The sequence below is a fragment of the Oxyura jamaicensis genome, chromosome 6, assembly GCF_011077185.1.
Source record: "Oxyura jamaicensis isolate SHBP4307 breed ruddy duck chromosome 6, BPBGC_Ojam_1.0, whole genome shotgun sequence".
Taxonomy (NCBI): domain Eukaryota; kingdom Metazoa; phylum Chordata; class Aves; order Anseriformes; family Anatidae; genus Oxyura; species Oxyura jamaicensis.
The window spans coordinates 32,842,200-32,865,735 of record NC_048898.1 but is presented as its reverse complement, the minus strand read 5'-3'; the positions used below and the strand labels follow the sequence as shown (position 1 = coordinate 32,865,735).

At 39.9% G+C, this 23,536-nt stretch overlaps 1 protein-coding gene across 1 annotated transcript in view; it reads left to right on the top strand.

Moving 5' to 3' along the window:
* Window positions 1–23,536, top strand: part of ADAM12 (ADAM metallopeptidase domain 12) — a 187,609-nt gene that overhangs the window by 147,008 nt on the left and 17,065 nt on the right. The window contains exons 12-16 of the mRNA XM_035329413.1: window positions 6,892–7,069; window positions 11,997–12,086; window positions 13,486–13,681; window positions 20,919–21,027; window positions 21,143–21,341. Of these exons, the coding sequence (XP_035185304.1) occupies window positions 6,892–7,069; window positions 11,997–12,086; window positions 13,486–13,681; window positions 20,919–21,027; window positions 21,143–21,341 (772 nt within the window). The remainder of the gene's footprint in view (window positions 1–6,891; window positions 7,070–11,996; window positions 12,087–13,485; window positions 13,682–20,918; window positions 21,028–21,142; window positions 21,342–23,536) is intronic.

Here is a 23,536-nt window from a genome sequence, read left to right as displayed (position 1 = left end):
AAAAAAAGAAAAAAAGAAAAAGAAAAAGAAAAAGAAAAAGAAAAAGAAAAAGAAAAAGAAAAAGAAAAAGAAAAAGAAAAAGAAAAAGAAAAAGAAAAAGAAAAAGAAAAAGAAAGAAAAACCAAATCTGCTGTATGCAAAAACTTTGGGTGGGAAGAAATCTGCAGCTACTTTTAGGATCTCCTTTTACCTCATTGTGCTTGTGAGATCTACTCTAAAACTGTCTGTCTCCCCCAAAAGTACTTACAAATGAAGCCATTGTTTAAATTATAGATTAACAAACCCTCCATGCTATGGAGGTTGCCTAATTTTAAACAGTTGCTACTAAAACCTGAGATGTATGAAGTAATGTGTAATGACAGAACTTTATAGACTGAGAGATCTATAGTATTTGAAAACCTATTTCAATATCAAAGAGAACTGGATTTATCTCCTGCTCAATACCCTATTCTGTGAGGTTCTCTATGATTACTAATTCATTAACATAAGACACTGTATAGAACAGCTGAAGTTTCTAAAAATGTCATCTAATAGCAAATTCAGTTTTGTTCTGCTAGTCTCATATCTCTTAGGAGACCAGAAAAAAGTTATTTTCAAGAGATGGAGAGCAGTAATAATGTCTAGGAGGTTAAAACCAAGGGGAATATCTTTTTGTGAGAAAGAATTATGTCAATTAGATTGGGAGTTAGAGGAGGTGGGCAAATTGTTCTTTGAAATCAACACCTCAGTGGGTCTAAAAACACTCATTTCACTTGACTTTCTACATTCTAGGGTGTTACCTTTGTGTTATTCTCTCTGCTTCTGACAATTTTTCTATAAAAAAATCATATATACTTCAATGAACAAAAGCAAAACTATCTTGATTTTTCAAGTTTTAAAAGTTGGGCTTAGGTTCCTATGTAAGACTGGGATATGCAACTGAAAACCTACACATTCATGTTTAAGTAATTCTGTGGGGTGTGAAAAGTTGGAAATTAGGGGAAATTTCTTCTCAGAAAGAACAGTCAGGCACTGGAACCAGTTACCCAGGGAGGTGGTGGAGTCACCCTCCCAGGGGGTGTTCAAGGAAAGGCTGGACATGGTGCTTAGGGACAGCGTTTAGTGGGTGACATGGGTGGTAGGTGTATGGATGGATGAGATGATCTTGGAGGGCTTTTCCAACATTAATAAATCTAGGATTCTATGAAGAGGGAGCTCACACTTCTTTCTTCTATCTCCAAAACAAGGATCTGAGTTGCTCTCTTCCTCTCCAGATGAAAGTGAGCCACTGTGCAGCCATAAATCAATAATTTTGGAGGCTAATTAAGTCTAAGAAACTAAGTAAAACCAAACGTGGTTATAGTCTGCTTTAGAAGACATTCCAAAGAGCAAGTAGACTCTTGGTTTCTTTTCTCCAGACACTATTGACAAATTTTTACATTGAATATTATTTGGATAAAATTAATATGCACTTTAGAGCATAGCACTAAAACCCTGAGCTTTCCTTCCAAGAAAGTGTCTTTACATGTAGGCTACTCTGCCAAATAAAAATATAAATAATTTTTTTTTTTTTTTTTGGACACAGAAACCTTGATGTTGTTCTCAGTCCCCCATTCAGTGAGGCAGGAGCTCCAGGATTCCCAGCTGAATGTCAGAGCCTGTACTTCAGTGGTGAGGTTCTATAGGAAAGGGTGTCAGTGAAGGCAGTTGTTTATCTCTGGCACCTCCCGAGTTAAAGACAATGATGTTGAATGGTGCTCTTGGCTTAGGTCCTCACCTGGGAAAGAAAAAAACATCAAACAAACAAAAACAAAATTATAAATAAATCAATCAATAAATAAATAAACGGATCAGGGTAACTGGATCTCAAAGGGTCCTAGGGTCAAGACAGACACTACAAGACACAGATATTCAGTTCTGACAAGGGTTTTCATGGAAAGTGTTGGAGGTTCAGCTGCTTGACTAGTGAAATTTCTAACTGCTCAGGGCTCAGGGTTTGTTAAGAACACCTTCATGCTCTCAAAAAAAAAACAAAAAAAAACATTCCAACATTCCTGGTGCCTGAGCTGTTTCCAGATATGGCCTCTCAAGCTTGATTTTTTAGCATTCTGGACAAATCCAGGTCCCAGTTTTCTGCACCTTTGGAAATTATCTAGTCAACAGTTGTTTCAATAAGTAAGTGCTGGAAAATCAAAATGCCCTTTTAAAATTAATATAATCTCCAATTATCATATTACCTCAGGGAGGAAGGCCTGGTGGTACTTAATAGAGCTCTTTGGGGCTGTTGTGCATTTTAATTGAGTGAATAATTGTAAAACACTTCAGGGCCTTGGGTAAAAGGCTCTGTATAAACATTGCTCTAATGCTGAATAATCAGGTTGTGATATGAACTGGAATAAATGAACCCTATAAATAGATATACAAGGTATATATTTATATAATGTTTGTGTGTATATATACCAACCTTTTGGAGATAATGTCAGTTACTTTATGAATGTCCTACAGTTCTTGAATAAGAAAAAATCTGAGATTGGATAGCAAAATTCAAAATAATCATAATGTTTATTTCTGAGATACTGTGAATCAGCAGTTTAGCATCCTATTCAGTATGCAGAGAACTGCCAGAAGTATTGATGGGGATACCGCTTCAGTGGTTCTTCTTGAGAAATAGTGAAATGTGCTTCAAAGGGAGCCTTGTGTTTTATGGTGGAGGAACACAGAGGAGGCAGACCCAAGGTACTCAATGTTCAGGCACCTAAAGATTCAGCTAGACATCTACAAATTTAGAACCAATGGAGTTTCACTTCCAATGGCTTTCCTGAGGTACCACTGCAGTCCAGTGGTGGGGCTTAGAATAGAGCAGGGATCTTCTGCAGCCCATCTCAGTGCCCCTCTCGGCATTTTCCATCTGGAGTATTGGATGAGAAAGAAAGAAATGGCAAATGCTGCTCAGCAGTAGGGTCTGTGCTAGGGCCATAGCTGATCTGCTGTGTTACCATGCATCAATCAGCAGCCACTCTCTTTCTGCTGAATACCTTGGCTGTCTTATCTCTGAAAACTGCAATTTTCTGAGGCAGTGATTCTGACTTTTTCTGTGCATGTATTCTCTTATTCTTCAGTCCATTAGGAGGGGAAATGCCTCTGAAATGGAGATGATGGAGATGAACTTTTATGGTTCATGCAAAAAAGAAGCTATGCTGGGCAATGCAGTGCTAGTACAGACAAAGAATTCTCTTTTCTTAAAAGGGACTTGACACTTCCCATGATGATGCCACTTCACTTAGTTAATGAAAGGAGCCATCTAATACAGGCTAAATGCAAAAGTAGATAGAGGAAACTGGCATTTGAATGGCTTGAGTGCTTGAAATATAAATGAATGGGACAAGACCAGACTCTGTTTATAAAGGAATCAATTACCAGCCATCATCTTACTACTGTGAATCTCTCATTTGCAGGAGCAGTCAAAGCTATTTTTGCTGGGAACTAGGATAGTCATTGCTTGAGATTACATGCATCTTTTAAGCACTAAGGAGACACTGAGGAATGCTGTGGATTTAAGAGGGGTAGAAAGACTCTGAAATTGCTTTCCTTGCTGTAAACCCACTGAAGAGACTGATGTAGTGCCAGGCACAATTTGAGTTCTGCAGAGTTGTACCCACAGCCAGAATGGTTCAACTAAAGGATCTATTGTGTATTAAATTTACAGATTCAAAGAGTGTAGCAAATGTGTAGGCTATTCAGCATGCTAGAATAGGAATTAGGTTGGACTAAAGTGGTATCTGAGGGTTATTCCAAAAGGATAAGTGCCTGGGGTACCACAGAAATCACAAATATCTCTGTTTGGTCATGGTACTGAAATCTTAGAGGCAGGTCAAGGATTGACTTTACTGAAGAGACTCCATCATGTTTTCCCACGCAAAGGAAATTCCTCCAGGTGAGGACTGAAGCTTATTCATAGGGTAGTGTGGTGAAACTTACTGCACTTTTAAGAAGATGAGTAGCCTTCACATGACTAGTCCTGATTTTTCACAGGCTCTAGATTCCTTTTAACAACATGCATAATGCTACTGACATCTGATAGCCTTTCCCATCTGTCACGGTTATCAGGCCTCAAATGAAAGAGCTTAAAAATTGAAAAGAGAGCCAAAACTTAGACTAAAATCAATGATCAAAAGCTGTGGCCTTTACATTGGATTATTTTGTCGAAGAAGAAGAAAAACAAGAAGAAGAAAAACAAGGAGATGATGAAGAAGAAGTACGGTTCTGTATCATAATATCATTATATTAGTGATCAATTATGTTTCCAATGAAATACCAACTGGCATCAATTGATGTGGTATCTTCTCTTGCATGTGTGGTTATCCTTCTGTTGCTCTCTATTTCCATTTGTTGTGTTTTCCTTCATTTTTACTTTGCTTTATTTTGTGCTCACTTGGTAAAGAAAAAATATTTTCAGAAAATTTCATCAAATAACATGTGCTGCACTGATGTCAGCTGAGGAAATCAGTGTCAAGAGCAGGAAAAGCCAGAAGATGAATGGATCTCTTAGTTTAAAATAGGAAACAGCTTGAAGTTCCTTTGGGGGGGAAACAGAAACCTCATTCATTAACAATGACATTATTTCACCTCTGGTAAAGAGTAAGGATTTTGTTCTCCTAGTGATGGACAGACACATCTCACATTCATGCAAATGACCCTGAGCATTCATGGATACAAAGGAGCAGCCCTAAAATACTGATAGTTTTGACTGGCAAGCTGTTTGTATGGACTGCATGTGGCTCAGACATCTGGCACAGGGAAAAATGCATTATTTGTATTCCTGAATTGATTTCAGACTGCGTAAGGTCTGTATGACTCCCTGCGTTCATCTCAGTGGATATCAAAGTAAATCTGTGTCACTGAAGTGAAGGATCTTGCCTGGATGATGCAATATTCATTTATTCACACTTTGATATGAGGATCAATTCTGATCAAGCACTCGTACATTTTGGGGAGGATTTATCTCTCAGATGTATCTGTGGTTCTTGGGGTTTTGCTGGTGTTTGACAGAAGTGTACATCCACCTGCTTGATCATAGTCACGCACACAAAACTTTGTGCCTTTTTTCCAATCAAACTAAGAGTGGGACAGAAGCTTGTGGTGACCAGTTAATGTCACCTCCATTTGCTCAATATAAAAAGGCCAGTAGAAGGTTTCCCAAGTGCCTTTATTTTCTGTTTCATTACTCTCAGTACCTTCCATTTCCCCATGAGCCCGAAGCTACAGCTATCAGCCTGGCTCCTACCTCATGCTATTCTGAAATTTGTTTATCTTAGACTCTGTCATTTTGCCTAAACATTAACATTTTCCAGAAATCAGCTTCTTAAGTAAAGAGGCCTATTAACTTTCTGAAGTCATATGTCAGTGAACCACAGAACTGTTTAGTTTAACTAGACAAGCCTTGTAGTGGTACATGAAAATTATTTTCTTCTTAAGTCATGTTTATGTCATTTACCAACAAGCTGGCTGTATTACTGCAGAATAACCTGCAAAAAGGTAATTTTAAGAGGGCACAAAATTAATTCTATTCTGTAGAGTACCGCTAACCTTTCTACAAGATCCTAATTAACTAATCCTAAGCATAGGAAGCTATATCACGTCTGCAATTGTCAAGCATTTCTTTTTTTTTTTTTTTTTTTTTTAATAGAAATTATCCCTTTTTGATAGCAATAGGTATCGCCATCCACAAAGCAAGCTTTTCATTTCAGAATATTAGAAATAGCAGTTGATTCATCGAAGTCTGAAGCTCAGCAGTGCAGAACTTCCATCTATTATCTTGCTTGTTGGCAAGGATTATGCCCTGTCCCTAATAATACATGATTGATACAAAGCATTTAGTGAATAAAGTCCAGTCATTATCAGGTTGTCTCCCTGTGCTGCTGTAATGTTAAATTACTGCTTGACTGTGGAGCATCAGTAAAGAAGGTCCCGGGTCTTAGGGGAGATAAGGAAGCTTGAAAGCTGTTTTTCTGCTTGGTTGTGATCCAGATTCAATGTAATTGTGTGCACATCTCAGTGCAGAGAGGGCACAGCAGACTTCTGTAGGATATAACTCTGATGGCCAGACCCAGGTGTCATTTGTCTCATTTCTTTGAGTCAAACTGCAAATTTTCGTTAATGAGAATGGAGTGACATCCTCCATCAGAAAAACATTATCTGGTGACATTTGTACTCCACTGGATCATTCCACTAACTGTCCATGCATTTTCGAAAATAAAACAGAGACCCTAGGTGCCTGCAAGGCCAAATTCTGCTCTCATCAGTATGAATTCAAAACATGGGTATTTTCAGTAGTGTCTTGTGTCATCCAGATTTCAAATAAGAACTGTATTTGCTTTAATCATGCAGTTCTCAAGCTCAACTTTGGTGAACTGCAAAAGCAGGTTCTCACCAAGGAACACGTTGTTTACCTCTCTCCCTCTCTCTCTCTCTCTTTCCTTAAAAACATAAAAGTTTGCCACTCTGCAGAGCAAGATGAATGAATTTGCCATCTGAGGCTAAATTTTCCAATAATTTTTAGGATGTTTTGCAGCCTGTTGAATGTTAGAGTCCTCCCTGCAAGCCTAACATTTCTTTAGGGTCAGGATCAAAATTTGCTCTGTAACTCCAAGTATGAGTGCTTCCAATCTTTACCAGCAGTTACAACTTTAAATGCAAATGATGGAAATTTCCTTGCTCGTGGTCAGAAATTGTAATAAACATTTTTGGCACAATTTCACAACGAATTTCTATGTCTCAATCCAGTGTTAAAGGGTAAAAATTTGAATGCATTCTTCTCATTTGTGCACAGGTGTGCTTAAAGGTCACCAGTGTGACAGGAGAGAGATGTTTTCATCTGATAATGATTTATTTTTTTCATGATTTTTTTTCCAGCTACCCATTTCCCATGGTATTCAGTAGCTGCAGCAGAAAGGACCTGGAAAACAGCCTGGAGAAAGGAGTTGGAATGTGTCTGTTTAATTTGCCTGAAGTCAAGGAGTCCTTTGGTGGACAGAAGTGTGGGAATGGCTATGTGGAAGATGGAGAGGAGTGCGACTGTGGGGAGCCTGATGTAAGACACCACCTGTGAATTACTACTCACCTCCTGTCTGCAGGGTTTTAACAGTAGAGAAGTTCCAGAGTTGGTTTGGCATGTGTAAGGCTATTTGGTGTAAAGCAGAACTTCCCCTTCTCATCTCCTATCTTATCAGCTTAAGCCTCACAGTCCTCAGAAATGCGGGGTTTTGCTTGCCTTGCATTTGGGTTGCTGAAATTGCAAAGCATTAGTTAAACATGTGCTCAATTTGCCATTAAGGAACAAAATCTCTCATGGTTCATCCAACAGACCAGCCGTGAGTATCATGTTCCTAACAACAGAGATGCCTGTACCAACGAGCTAATAACCTAAACCCAAAATAAATCTGTTAACATCACTTAGATTTCTCAGGATACCATGCATAACTGAAAGTTCTCTTCCATATATGAGAAGCTGCTGAATTGATATTGCTTAGGTATTTATTTTGTTGCAGCCAGTTTCAGGTTTTACGTACAACACCTTTCCCTCTTTTACTACGAGATTTTTCTTTGCTGATAGGCAATTATCCTGCTAACAAAAATAGCCTTTACTGACGCCCAGAAAGATTACTACTACTTCAACAATCATTCCATTTAGTTTAGTGAATGTGTCAGAGGACTGCTCGGATCAGGAGGAGATAGGCAAAACCTGGGGGTCAAGTAATATCCGAGCACACATTCTTATCCCTTTGGCTTCCCATGTTCATTGGCGGTATTGAACTTCTCCCAGATTATCTGAATTAAATACATCAGCAGATGAGGGATTTGTTTCCTGTGATAAATACAGCTCTGCAGACAAAATAGATCGGGGCAGTTAAAACACTGAGATATTGCTGTATCCTGTCTATACAGTGTATTGGATTTACACAAGCCATAAGGATTTCCTGACAGTTCACTCATTCTTCAGGGTAACAAGGTTGGAGGAAGCAGGCTTATCTTCTAGTTTAAAGTCAATAGAGTGCAAGCAGCTTGCAAATGTCTTTCTAACCCAGTTATCTTTCTCATTTTCACTTTTGAATGATAGCAATACCTTTTCAAGTCAAAGCCACTTAACATCAGCAAGCACTGACTTGATTTGCCTCTTCTTTCTATGTTTTCTTTTGTAATTATGTTGGTAAAATGCACCTTGGGTCCAATTAAATTAGTTTGGATTTTGCTGCTATAATCCAAGTGGTACCAAATATATATATATATATATACATAAATATAGATATATGTTAGCAATTCACTCTCCAGTCATTTAGACCAGCTGAGTTTTGTCAGTAGTGGTGCAGTATTTTATGGCATGGAAAGCTGTACAATAACATGCTAGTCGTGTTTTATCATTGATCAGAATTAAGTATCTGTCTGAATATATAGATGTAGATGGTGGGTAAGGACATTTCTCCTTTTCTCAAGAACCTTTTACCCTCTGGATTTTGATGAGGCGTTGAAGAATTCTGTGTATTACTTGCGAAGCAAAAACAGCCCTGCTCTGTCCCCCAGCTAAAACATCAGCTCCATGTTGAGATCTGTCCTCAGTGACATTCCTTAGCAGTAGGACAGTAATGGATTCATAAGGGTTGTGGTGATGCAGTAGGGACTGTTTGGCCACCTCCACACATATCATGGTCTTGTATGCATCAGGTGCTGGTCACCTTCTTAACTGCAATGGATGCTGGTGTGCTCACCACCAGGCCGAGAGTATAACTCCCAAACAAGGATGATATTACCATTTAAGCCTAATTTTGGATTGTATTAATGTTCAATGTGCTGCCCAATGTCAGCTGTACAGGAAGGAGGGTTAATGTGGATTATACATACAAAGGCAGAAGAAGGAGAAAAACAAAAACAAAAACAAAAACAAACAAAAAAAAAAAACCCTTGGTCCATGAGAATTGGAAGGTGACAAATGTGGCCAATTTTATAACAGGCTGCAAGGAAGATCAGAATACTACAAATTGGTAAATGAGAAGTCAGTTCCAGACAAATTACTGGCAAATGTAATAAAGAGCTACTGACTGAGTAGCTGTGGCATGCCAGGGACTCTTCCGAGTCAACACAGCTTTTGTGCCAGGACGACCTGCTTTACAAACTTATCACTGTGCTCTGCAGGATTTAGCAAGTAGGTGGAAAGGGAAGATCCGGTTATATCAGCCTGTTTCAAAGGAGCTTTAGACCAAAGCCTTTCACCAAAGCCTCTTTAGAAAACTACACAGCTACAGGATGAAAGAATATTGCAGAGAAAAACTGGGTTAAAAGATATGAAATATAGGGCAGATGTAAATAATCAAGTATTGCAGTGGAAGATCTGCAGTGGTGTATCTGTGAGATGTGTCCTGGAAGACTACACAATTTAGCATAGTCATACTCAGCCTGAGAAGAGGAATAGTCTTGAAATTGCTGATGAAGTTAGCCAGGCTGGTAGAGATAAAAGCTGGCTGTGAAGAACGACAGAAGAACCTTCTCAGATGGCTTGACTGGGCATTAAGGTGACAAATGGGATTCAGTGCAGACTGATGCATGTTCCAAGCATCACAGATTGGATGATGGACTCTGAACTGACTCTGACCATAGAGGAGCAAGACTTCTTACTACAATAAATAGTGTCATGAAAATGTCAGCTCAGTGCTCAAGAGCAGTCAAAAAAGGCTGTTAGAAATTACTTGGAAGGAAATAGGAAAAACAAACAAACAAACAAACAAAATAATAATAATTTTTAAAAAAAGGCACCAGAAAGCCACTATAAATCTGCTGCATGATGTGTCTGGGACAGCGCTTGCAGCTTTTTCCTACCTCTCCCTTGTCTCAATAAGGATAAAGCAGAATGAAAAAAGGCTGAAAGAAAAACAACCAAGGTTGTTTAAACTTTTGGAGGTGTTCTGCCTGGAACGGTAGAAAATGAAGGAAAGAGTGACAGAAGCTGATAAAATCATGAGTGAATTGGAAAGAGTGAATAGGGAGCAATTGCCCCTGGCAAGAACTGTGCAAATGAAGTTAGCAAATGGCAGGTTTCAAACAAGCAGAAGGAGCTGCTCCCCAGACTGTGTAGCTTACTTGTGAGCTACTTTCCACCAAATGTTGCAGGTGCTAAAAATGCAAGTGGATCCAAGGAACCCAGGAGATGAAGAGGGTATCATATATCTGTGTTCGTATTCTTGTCTGTAAGCATTTTCTGCTGGCTTCTGCCAGGGTGTAGCAAGGTTAGATGGTTTAGGTGTGGTCTATCTTGTATTCTAAGGAAAGTGGGGGTGAAAACAAGGTGTCATGTCTAAAGCACCTGGCATCATGTAGATGATGCCAGAATAATTATTGCATTAGTCTGTTTGACATGTTCTGATAAACCCAGGAGCTCTACACCAAGAAACCCACCTCCCGTCATTGCTGTTGTAACTAGCAGTGACTAATGATAATAAACTATGACAGGGCAGTAGTTTCAGGTAGCTGCCTCCCATCTCTCTTCCAGCCACCAAAAACCTTGTGAGTTTGCTTGCCTGTTTATGTTAAAACCATTCCTGACAATTTAATAGCCCAGGCACAAAAACTATTTACCAAGCTCATTCCCTGCAATGAGTAATAAGTGAGTGATCAACTGGAAACTTGAAAGGCTGCAGTAACATCATTCAGGGAGCTGGGTCTTTGTCCCACTCTGCCTGTGGAATGCCAATTGCTTTCCTTGGGCTGCTTTGCGGATGGCCTGATGATAGGGTATAGAAGCTGAGAGTTTCAGAAGTATGTTAATTGGATTGACATCGCTTTCCTTCACTCTGCTTTTCTCAGGTTGCTATTGAGATGAATTTATAAGATCTTCTGTGGGGAGGAATGTTACTTCTTAAATACAGCAGCTGCACAGAAATATTTGTGTAGCCTGCTGCCTTCCAGCATGATCAAAAATAGGTGCAGGAAGTTGTTCTGCTGCTTCAGAGCAGCACAGTTATCTTTGTATACTCAGGCAGAGAACAGTGAAATTCGGAGAATCATTTTGCTCATCTGCGAGTGCAATGGCAGCTCTATCTTCCAGTTGGAAAGCTTTACAAAAGCCAATAAAGTAGCAAGAGGCTGTGAACATCATTCTAACCCACTTATTTTTCCTGTGTTTCCTGTATTGTTAGTGATCCCTTGTTAAGTCAAACTGACTTTAACACAGCTGAAGAGCAATTTTATCTGCTGTTATTTTTGTTAGAGAGCTGAGATTCCAGTGCAGCTGATTTAACTTTAACTTGCAGCTTGTGAGTATAATCTCAAAAAAAAAAAAAAAAAAAAACCTCCATTATTTTCTGAAACTTCTTAACAGCTCATTCTACTGAGAATAAAGTTTGTAAAAGCCTATGTGCAGCCATCTAATCCATGAGTGTGAAATTGGGATGTATCAGTTAGTAATAATGCAATTCATGCTTTTCTCAAAGCTCTATTACCGGAATACCCCAAGAAAAGATTACATGGAATGGTGTCATCATCTTTCTTTGCAGCAGACAGCAGTCTCCATGCAAGACAGAAATGTGGTGAGCAGCTATCACAAAACAGAGGGCTGCAGTGGTGATGCTCAGCACCTGTGGCACAGGTCCAGGATGCTCAGCTGGGTTGAATTCCACTGAAGGTGATGGATTAATTCCACTGAACTTTGTGGAAATAAAACACCATTCCGTTGCGTCAGGATCAGTAGCAGCACACTTGAGTTGTTTGTGGTATTTGGCACTAGACCCCTGGCTACAATAAACCAGCCTTCCTCAGTGGCTTCTCCGGTTTTAGTGCAATTACTGCAGTTGTAGGAAGTAAGGACAGACAAGACTGTTTGGATCAAGTTGTAGAATTTCATACATAATTCATTAATTCATGCCTAGCTTTTCTTGGCAGGGCTATAGCACCTCTTTGAGAAAGTCAGCCTCTCCTGATTTACAGCTCATTGTGACTGAAAGCTGTCTGCTTTTAATGTATCCCCCGTCTAGGAATGTACGAACCCGTGCTGTAATGCAACGACCTGTACTCTGAGACCGGGAGCCGTGTGTGCACATGGACTTTGCTGTGAAGACTGCAAGGTGAACTGACAGAAACATTTCTTATTTATGTGGGGTGGGCACAATTCCACAATCTTTTCAACTGCAGATGAGTAAGCAAGAACACAGACCCAAGAAATTAGCATCATTAAGCCCCTTGCATTTCTTGTGAGTAATTAAAAATATGGTCAAACCCTAACAGTTATTGAAGGGGCAGACTTCTTTAACAGTGCCTGTGCTATCTGGAGCCATTTCATTTTTCATGCAAAACTTCTTCTTTTCCATGAACTTGTATACTTGGCTGTTTTTCATGCTTATGTGGATGTTGCCCTGTGGCAAGCAGTCATTAAATGATGGACCCTCTTTTTATGCGAAGACTCTTGAAATATTAATTCTGTCAACAGCATATATATTTTTAATGGCTGAGCATCAGCTCTTGTGGACTCCTAATGTGCTATAAAAAGCCAACTTGCTGCAGGCGTTTACCTTCTCAAATTCTCACACCAGCTCTTGCATATGGGCTAATAAAGCATTCAGCAAGTTTCCATTGTGTCTGTGGCAACCATCTGCCTAAAAGCTCAGACCAGCAAGCTGTCAGGACAGCATCAACCTGCTGCAGAACTTTCCTAGGGAGGATTACCTTCGTGTGGTTTTGCTTTTCACCAAAAAGACAGCGGTGATGTAGTTAAAGTTCAACGGTGCTCCCAGAGCACATCTGTCTCTTGTTGCTGGTGATATGTGGATATTCACACTGGGGTTTTCCAAGATTCCCTGCTAGTTGCCTTCACCTCTGAAAACAGAGTTATCTAGATAAACTGGGACAGAAGAGGAGCAGTTTTGTGGACTGGTGGTATTATTAAGTTGAAGATCTTGAAGCCTGTGAGAGAGCAATGTTTCCCTGATCTATCAGGGAAGCTCTCAGGGAGCTGAAACCAGCATCGGGTGGGCTGGTGACCCTGTGAGTGACTGCTCCAGCTGGGACTGGTGATGTTCTGTGCTTAGCTGGCTGCCCTGGTCACTGCAGTGTTATCACAGCTGGCCCTGGCACAGAGTGGTCACCCAGGATCGATGCTGTGTGGATGGCAAGGTTTCTGGTCTGACTTGCCATGTTATGGAGCATCTTTTGCATTAGAGCCCCAAAATATTTCTGCATCTCTGTGTTTAGGAATGATTGCAGGAGGTGCACTGAAAAATTTTGTTCATATTCTAGCAAGAGGTTGGATTTACCTTCTGACCTGAGCCACTTTGCAATGTGGATCAAATAAATACATTTAAAGGGTGGCGTAATCCTCATGCTGTCCACTGCAGTCAGTTGGTGCAGAGCCAAAAAAAAAAAAAAAAAAAAAAAAAAAAAAAAAAACCTTTGTGCTGCATGGGTTACACCACTGCATAACGCTTATTGATTGGAATGACAGCAGTTAAGGTTTTGTTTGTTTTGCAGTTAAAACCAGCGGGGATTTCTTGCAGAGAGTCAAGTAATTCCTGCGACCTGCCGGAGTTTTGCACGGGAGCCAGCCCTCACTGCCCAGCTAACGTGTACCTGCACGATGGGCACGCGTGCCACGGGGTGGATGGCTACTGCTACAACGGCATCTGCCAGACCCACGAGCAGCAGTGCATCACCCTCTGGGGCCAGGGTGAGTCCGGGAACCAGGAGATCTGCTTGTCAGGCTGCAGTAAAAGTTGCTTGTGATTATAGCTGGATTTGGGGGAATTTTATACAGTACCAATCTGTGCCTATTCTTTGCTGAAATGGAGAACTGAACAATGAGGGAATCATTTTGTGATTCATTTTCTCCTTGATTTGCAGTCATGTTCGTTTCTTGCAGCAGGAGGTAGAGAGCGTCCGTAACTAGGTTCATTCCACAGCACCGCTACAGAATGGCTCTGTGAACTTAGGCAAATCGTTTAATACTGATTGATATGGCCTTAGTTCATCCTATAAAGTGCTGAATGCTCCTGACAGAGGTGGAAATCACATCCCTTTTCAGACTGGGAGATAAGCTTCCACCTGAACTCTGAATTGCTCATCCACAGAATGTCTGTTTACATCCCAAAATAGAGTTCAATATTTAACACTAACAGGAGATTCCTGTAGCCCTGTGTGCATTTTATTAATTGGTGTTACTCTGTAAACCTGCCTCCTGATAATTCTCTTAGCAGAGTATGCACTGAAGCAGAGATTTTATTCACCCATGGGAATTCACTCACTTTTTGCAAAAATCTAATACGATGAGCTCCTAAGTTATCCTAAGCAGACGGTAACTCAGCATTTTGCTGTTGCTTGCTGCCTCACTTGGGACAAGCATCACGCTAGGTCGTTCTTTCAAATGGGAAAAACATTTTGAACTCTCATGGAGAGAAGTGCTATTAAGAGCTAGATTGAATTATTTCATTTAAACTAACATTTTTAGCTCCGTTAGGCTCTTTCAGTTCAGTATCTTGCTGTCTTTAACCCTATTTCAAAATTTTCATATCAATTTACAACTCACAGATGTTTCCCTTGGTCAGAGCCCTCATCAGAAGTCTACTGAAGAATTTATCAGTTATCTTCATAAGAGCTCAGACCACTTCCCAAAGTTTTAAAATGAACATTAAAGCATCTCGAGAAATAGTGCCAGTGATGCAGATAGCAGGGAGACGTTAGCTTGCTCGTGTGGGTATAAGAACGTGTTAGAAGAGTTCCAGTTCCTAACAAAACTGCCTACGTGGAGAAAGCCATGCATCTCATGCACTCCTCCGAATCCCACTCGTGTCATAGAGGTAATATGAGCTCATATAGGCATGTGCAATTATAGCCTCCAGTCTTAGTCATACTGGGACTTTTAATCCCCTGGATACAGAGATATTTCTCTCGTATAAAGCAAAACCTCCTTACGAACCAGTTTCCCATGCCATGGAAAGTTACTCAGTCAGACTGCTAGTAATTTCGGTTGCTTAGAAAAATTCAGCTAAAGGTCAGGAAGCTGTATTGCTGTAGCTCCCTTGCCAGGTCTGTTTCCTAACAAAGCACGTCCTCCAACACCCCCGGGCTCCCCAAGTTCTTTCTTGTCTTCCTTCTCCGGACTATTCAACATGGACACTGCTGTGCATGCAGTCTCCGGCGGTCAAGGCTGTGGGGGTCTGCTTGTGAGACAAATGACTTTGTTAGGAACAGGGCTCAAGTGGTCACAACAGACATTAACTGGAATACCCTTATTTGTCTGAAAGTGAACTGCAGGCCTTAGTTCTGAACTCACTGGTGCGGGTATAAATTAGAAATCATGCCTGTAAACCTTGAAATTTCAAGCAGACTAGATTTCAAGAAGGAAGGGGGGGTGGGGGGGGGGGGGGGGGCTTGTATTCTGAATTTTTAAGACCAGGGCTGTAAATATCCCCACCTGCTCACACTTAGATCTTGTTGGAGCATGAGCTGGCAAAAGAGAGCTGGCTGGAATGGGAAGAGGGGTGGGTGGGCCATGGAGCTGAAAAAAAAAAAAAAAAAAGAGAGAGAGAGAAGATTTCAAATCTTGCCTGCTTTGACAGGACAGATAAGAAAACTGTTTCCCTCCAGCTCTGCTTGCAGCAGAAGGAGAGGTTTGACATACCAAGGTGTCGCTGGGCTTTGTATCAAAAAGTTACATTTGAACCTTTAACCGGATTGCTGTAATTGATTAAAGTTTGTTTTTAACAACTGTGTGTGTTGGGGGTGGGATGAGGGAGTAGTTGTGTGTTTTTCAAAGAAAATTTTATACAGTAAAGGGAAAACAGGCCATAGTTCCTTTAAATTTGTTTCCTTTCTCTGTAGAGAAAGCCATGCAAAATATGTTAACTTTTCTTAAAACTATATTCAGCATATTGAATTCCTTATCAATGTGTTCTCTTTTATATCTTTCTTCATTCATAGGCTTACAGATGCCCCATGATAAATGCCAATCTTAATACTTTTAGCTCTAAAGAAAAATAATGAGCTTGTCAGAGATAGTTTACATTAGGCTGAGCAACAGGAATCTGTTTCCAGAAAGGAGTACTTGCGTTTCTTGAGGTTTCTTTGTTACTTTCAACAGATAATTTCTGGAGGAAAATTGGAGGAATACTTTTTGCTGTTCCCTAGCTGCAATAGGCTGGAGAGCTCTGAAAACAGCCATAAATACCAAGTCCGTTCCAGGCTGCTCACAGAACACACAGATTCCTCTTCTCTCATTCTTGCATTAGTTCTCGTTGTTTTTATCTTTAAGGAGCAGCATGCATGGGGGGCTTGTGACCTTTTTTTGTTTCATATTAAAAAATTTCACATTGCACTGATCTGACCTATTGATAGCGGCGTGACTGAGTGATACATCAATAGTAATGCATTTGTGTAATGTCTGGTACTCCACTGGCAGGGAGCAACTAGATACACAGATAAAGCTATTTAAGAGAGAGAAATTATTGATTACCGAGGAATAGAAGATTCTCAGCTTTAAACTCTTGGCAATTTCTGCATTGACAAGAAAGTGATTCTTCAGGGAAGGAAAGGAAATGTTTGTCAGTGTGTTTTCCTACATTTCCCCATGAGGGAAGAAACAATGATTTGGGGGAGCCAATGGCAGGCATTGACTTAATAATTAGAACATGTTTAAATCTGTTGCGTAGACGTGGCCATTTGTTTAGGCAGGAACAATCTTAATTTTATTGTCAATATTTGTTACAAAGGCCTGTCAATGATGCCAAAGCTTTGCATTTTTTTCCAAGTACAACCCTATAAGCAGAGCAGATGGGCTTCCCCATCTAATTTAAGTGACCAGGCCACTTGTATTTTTTAAAGGAATACTTATTTATCTGCTCACTGTAAAATTTGAATCTCATTTAGGATAACCAGTGAAACCAAGCAGCTTGGGTCATCACAGATTTACAGCAATGTCTTTGCTTTTAGGGGTGTGAAAAGCATTAAACCACGTTCCCAGAGCTAGAGAGAGCTAGCATACCTCTTACATGCAAAAATAATAGCTCAACCCCATCTCACTTTTCAGGGACTTGACAGCAGGGATCACCAAGATGAAGAGAAAGGCCAAGGGAAGCTCGAGGAAGTTTGCTTGGATCCTCAATGCAGTAAAACAGACTTAATGAGATATAAAATCTAGGTGCAAACTACATGACACACAGAGCTGTATTTTTATGCTTATATTTATTTATATAGTTGGTCATGGTACTTTTTATCATGCTCTGAGCAAGAAAACTCACATTTAAATGTTTTTTTTTTCCCCTCCACACCCATACATGCTCTATAGGTATATGTTTTTACTTAGTCTGAGGCAATATTGGGAAATGAGTCTAAATACTTCTGTTTCTGCTTGCTGCCTGATAACCGACGTTTCTCTGTTCTTGCAGTCAGCACCATGGTCAGAAATTTCTCTCATCTCTTCTGGGAGACTGTGACAGTGTTTTGTCCTCGAAGCAGGTCTTGTGCTGCTCTGAAATGACACAGCATTTCATGAAATTTCACAGCATTTCATGTTCTGCTTCTGAGAGAGCAGAACATTTTTTTTTTTTTTTGTAATCTTAACATGAAAGAAGTGAGTTCGTCAATATACACATTTGGAGGGGAAAAAAAAAGTCTCCAGGCTGACAACTGCAGCGGTGAGCTTTGACCTGCAGCAGTTTCAAATGGCTGATTTAATCCCTCGAATAAGGCTCGGCATGGAAAACTGACAGGACCTTAATTACAGGGTCACGATACTATAATTATCAACAGCAAAGTGAAATAAACTCTGCTCATCCAGTTCAAAGCACTTAATATCCACTGTAGATCTCACAAATCATTTTGTCTTTGCCTGTAGAGGTAGCAAAATAGAGAAAGACAGGACTTTCTGCTGCAGTTTTTGTGCTGCAATCATGATAAATGGGTTTCCTCCAGAAATGCAACATTACAATTCTCTTCCGTAAGCGTCCTCTGAAATCCTGCTTTTAACTCAGTAGCTCCATCTGCTCAGCTTCTTATAGTTTGCTATGTTTTCATTTATAAAAATGCCCAAATATTGTGAGATAGCAGTCAGGAGAAGGAGCAGCCATCTGAATCCCAAGCAACCATGTGTTTTGGTTTGATACGGGAGACAGAAATTGAAGCTAGATTTTGGTTTCCAGGCCCCAGATGATCACTGGGTACCAGGTGTTTTCATACACAGACTGCTCCGAGCCTGGCAGGGGAGCATTATTTTGTCCTCCATGACATCCGTTTTCTTGTCAAGTAATATTGGTTGGAGTTAAAGCTTACTGGCTGAGCCCTGCAAGGATGTTGCAGATGTGTTTTTCTTCCTGCAGGCAGCTTTCCATCACATGTACCGTGCTTGACTTCTACAGTCAAATAAAATAAAATAAAATAAAAAAGATAAAAAAATAAGTTTCACTACGTGAAAGGGAAGGTAAATACCTTAAACTCTCTATCTTTCAGCAAGCCCTTTATCTCCTTAACAGCATTCTTTAATAAGCAATTTATAGGTCACTTACAGGCAAAGCATGGGACATTCATTTTGCATTTGGCAGCTCATGGAGCCGCACACTGCTCGGAAAAGTGTGTCTGTGCTCTGCGTTGCTGCTGACACATTCTCCAGCCACCCCAGGGACACTCCGCTGGCAGAAGTGGTTGGAGTTCATGGGACCCAGCCAAGGAAAAAGGAGACCCATCGCAATTGCATGTGGTCATGGTAGATCACAGGGGGTGAGGTAGGTCTGAGGAAGTCAAACACTGCAGTTGTTGGAGGAAAAAGCAATTATTTTTTCTTGGACTTTTACCTACAGCATGTTTTTTCTTCCCTGCCTTCCCTCTCCACTCTGAAGCTGGCATAGCATATGCACATGTTAATGTTTGCATCATGCTGAATAGTTAATGTGCCTGCCCTGGAAAGCCGGGGAGGAATCTACATGCTGAAAATGTAAATTTTACTTTTGCTTTTTGCACAGTGCCTTGTCTGGATGCTTTTGTTGATTTTTGATTATTGCTTGTGGTTTAATGAAAAGAAGCAAAAGAATCCTGTGCAAGTCCCTTTAATAGTTCCAGATTTGAGAAAAATTCTGAACTCAGCAAGCTTGATAGTAATCTTTCAAAGAATTTTAGCCTCTTGTCCTTCTCTCCAGGGAACCAGCAACTCACAGGCTGTTCCTTCTGTGCCCTGCTTTCTGAGTTTTCCATTTTCAGTACGTAAAAATCTTAGAAGGAAAAGAGGGTGCCATCTTAAGCCTCTCCAAGTTTTAATATTTTGTCCTTAATAGCATTAGATTGCTGTTCGGCAGTATATAGTATTAGTCAAGCTTCTAACTGTGAAATGCAGATAATTAATTGAGGCTTTAATCTCTGAGCTATTAGTGAAAAGATCCACACTGTCTGGGAGTTTTACAATCATTTTTGTATGTTCTTCGGGAATTTGACCCCCTTTTTTAAAGCCTTCTTCCTCTTTGAAGGCTTTCAAATCTTCAGGATAGTTTAAATAAATTATGTGTTTTAGCCCCAGTTATAGGCATATGCACTTGCAAGTGGCTCAAAACATTTGAAAGATGGAACATTTGAAAAATGGCACATTAATTCTGTCCCTGTTAAAGATCAGAGAACACTGTGAAAATGGTATATTCTCAGCCTCTAGGCTATCACATCATTTGTTGTCAGTTATTTTTGTTTCAGTTTCACTGATCTATCAAAAGTACAAAAATGTATCTAGCAGATACATGCCAAGAGAGTTAGCCAATATACATCCTTACCAACTTGCCTCCTCAAAACAAGTCTGTGTATTGGAGATGTTGAAATGTTGGCAATGACTTGATTGTGCTATTAATTATCTTCATGGAAAGAAAATATGGGACAGTAAAGGGCCCTAATCTAGCAGCAATTATTTGCTGGAAACAAAAGCTACACTTCACATTAGAACAAAGGAATTAAATTCTAATATGGGGACTAATTAAATATTGCAACAGTCAAGCCACAAAAGTACAGCCTCCACCTCTTAGACATTTCAGAATGTATGGATGTAGAAGATTTTGTGTAGTTGGTCATAATCTGGGAAAAAATGTACAGAATATTATCTGCATAAGGGATTAGAGTAGATGTTCTAATAGCACCTTTTAACTTCTAAAATGTGAGGATGACTAAGCTGTCTGCACAGACATTTCCACTACTAATGCCATCAGGGAAGTTCCCGTGCTGCTAGGAAAAGTATTACAAAAGGCTACGATAGATAAGAACCAGATGCTGCCTGTCTTCCCAGATTCCTAGTTCCACTACCCTGGTAGAAATGATCCTGGTTTCAAATCACCCTTTCCTCTCAGGCATGGATTTACTGAAGATTAAGGTGGAGACAGGCTCCTTTTCTCTCCCCAGTACATTAGCTTGACCTATCAGCACCATATTCTCTTTGCCATGTCACTCTGTTGTGTGACATTCTCATTTGCAAATGGATTTTTTTTTCCTGGTTTCTTGTTGTTCTGAACTGCAGTTAAAAAGGCCTTTCTTGAAAACTATTTCCATTGGCTTCATCTCCTGGGCCCTTGCTAGAATCACATGGACCCCTGTAAAAGGGAGTTAACTTACCAGCTGGCCCATGTCTTTCTTCACTAAACAAGATTTGGCATTCACTAAAAGTTTTTGTGTCCTAAGAGGATTCACGAGAGGACCATCATGTAGGAACTCTGAAAGAGAATGAGTTCTGCATTGTCTACTGCACAGGGCTGCCAAGAGAGACAAAGGACTGTGGAAAACCCACACATTCAGGCTCTTCAATTAGCATGCTGATCCAGCACAACTGCTCTGCTGTGCTTCATCGGCATGCGGATCACATCTCACCTTCCTCTAAAACATCACTGGAGCTCAAAGAAAATTATTAAAAACACCTTGTACGAGATGAAAGTTCTGACTGGGTTTCATTTCAGGTGCGAAACCTGCTCCTGGGATCTGCTTTGAGAGAGTCAATTCTGCAGGTGATCCTTACGGCAACTGTGGCAAAGACTCCAAGAGCTCCTTTGCCAAGTGTGAGCCCAGGTAGGGTCTCTTGGTCTCTCCTCACGAACACAGGAACTGATGTAAGGGTGGTGGGAATGGGTATAAAACATCTAAAATGATTTAATTAATGTTTCATTTTGTCTGTTTCCTTCAGAGATGCTAAATGTGGAAAAATTCAGTGTCAAGGGGGAGCAAATCGACCTGTGATTGGTACCAATGCTGTTTCCATAGAAACCAATATCCCCCTCCAGGAAGGTGGAAAGATTCTGTGCCGTGGTACCCACGTGTATTTGGGGGATGATATGCCAGATCCGGGTCTTGTGCTGTCGGGAACCAAGTGTGAAGATGGAAAAGTAAGGTTCTGAAACGTTCCCAGACAGGGAGAACATCACAACCTTCCTGCTGCAAAGCATTTTGTACTAAACTGACTGGTTTTTGCTTTGGGATTTATTTATTTTTCCCCAAGAAATAATTGGTTGGCTCTATTGTTTCTCACACTGAGTCAGATGTTTACTCCCTTTTTCTGGCCACTGTTCTGGATTACAGATTTGCAGATGCAATGCAAGTTGCTTAAATTAATAACTGTTGTTTTGTTTTGATTTTTTAAGACAGCCCCAAGTATCTGTCCAGTTAGGATAGAGGTTCCTTGCAAAATAAGTGCAGCAAAATACACTATACAGAATAGTTAATGAAATTCTGATAAAATCATGCTATTCATCGGTGAAAGCGAGACATAGAAATGAGCATTGCAGTTGAGTTGATGTGTATTGCTACCTAAGTTCAGGGTTTGGTGTTCGTGGGTTGGAAACCCCTATGCCCTCTAAGTGTCCTTTGCACTGCTTCAGGGTGCTCAGCTTGCAATAAGCTCTCAAAATAAGTGTTCTGGCTCAGTGAAGAGATCTTGCAGGCTTAGTAGATTATACAAATACATAAAACCTGGAGTAGTGTGGGGAGGAGACAGTAACACCTAAGAATGAGACAAATTAAATCAGAAATCAGGCGAGCAAAGGGGATTATTTTTTTTATTATTATTTATTTATTGTATTTTTCACAGAGCATTCTGTGAGCTCTGTCAATGGGTTGTCACAAAATGTAAAATAGTGAATGTGTTCAAGAAATGAATAAATAGCTTCACTGGGGAAAAATACATCAAGAGTTACTTACTTCTGGCTTAGAAAATCCCGGTACTGCAGGTGTGTGCTGGGGACGTGCTGCTCTGTGCTGCTGTGCTTTTACACAGTTGCTTTTGCATCCGCTACTATTTTCATAGATTTTTCTACCAGTGCTGCAAACTTTCTCAGTGTGTATGGAATTGCAAAATTATCATTAACTTCACTTTAGATTTCAAACTGTATTTATCTGATCTGCTGATTATGCCACCCCTCCTCTTTTTCTTGCAAGAAAAGCTGTTTCTGTAAGATCTATTTTAAAAATATAAACCCATTTATGTTCAGCCATCAAAACTGATTTTTGCAATCATATTTTGCAAACATTCTGATTTATCTGGCATGAATGTAGTCCAAATTTCATGTGGCTGTCTCATTCATGGGCTTTCTTTGGAGAGAAAACGAACAGAAAAAGGTGGGAGACAGCCATGAGTTTTAAAGAGGGGAGGAATGGAAAAGAGTCCAAGAACTATTGAAATGAAGGTTTCATTCCCTTAGTGGATTACTGGCAAAGAGGAAAAAAACTGCTTTGATAATTTGTGGTAAATTCAAATAAGCCTCTGAATTTCTGAATGCTTTTGAATTATGTTGGATTACCACTCTGCATTGGGAACAGTTTTAAAACATGTCCCTTGTGCAACTCCAGTTCTGGTACAAGAAAACAACCCTTACACAACATTTCTAAGTCAATCTGTTATAAAACTTCTTTTCAAAGAAAATTCAACGCTGGGAAAGAACCCCATTATGTTTTACTAATGAGTATTTAATCTTTCTAATCTATCTAATCATACACATGCACACTATAGAATACGCAGGCTAATACTTATGAAATTGTATGTTTTACTTTGAGGACATTAGTGCGTTTGTATTATGGATTAAGAATATGAATTTAAATATTCTTGAGTTTTCTAAGCTGAAGATACACAATTTGAAATGCAGCCATTTTAATGTGATCAAAATTCTGTGTGCTACTGCACTATGAATATTTGAATTGTGAATACTGCTGTAATCAGACCATATTCTCTACATGCGTGCATGTTGATGCCAATTCACTCTAATTTCCTTTCCATTTTTCCTTCTCCCCAGGGGATAAGTGCCCTGATTAAGCATCCCTGTCGTCTCCTTCAACACTTTTCCCTGCTTAATGCTAATTATTGTGACTGACTTTTAGTACTACTGAACTGAACTGCAGTTAAACATGAGCAAAATTGTGCAGTGATTTTTTTTTCTGATCAATATAGCATAGTAACAGTCATTCCAGTTGTATTTTTTTTACAAGTTTCAATAGAATAAATTCTCATTACTGACGTCCTCATCAGCCATTTGACAGTTTGATGGTGTTATTAGATGGTGCCACTCTTGTTTTATACCAGTTTTCAGCT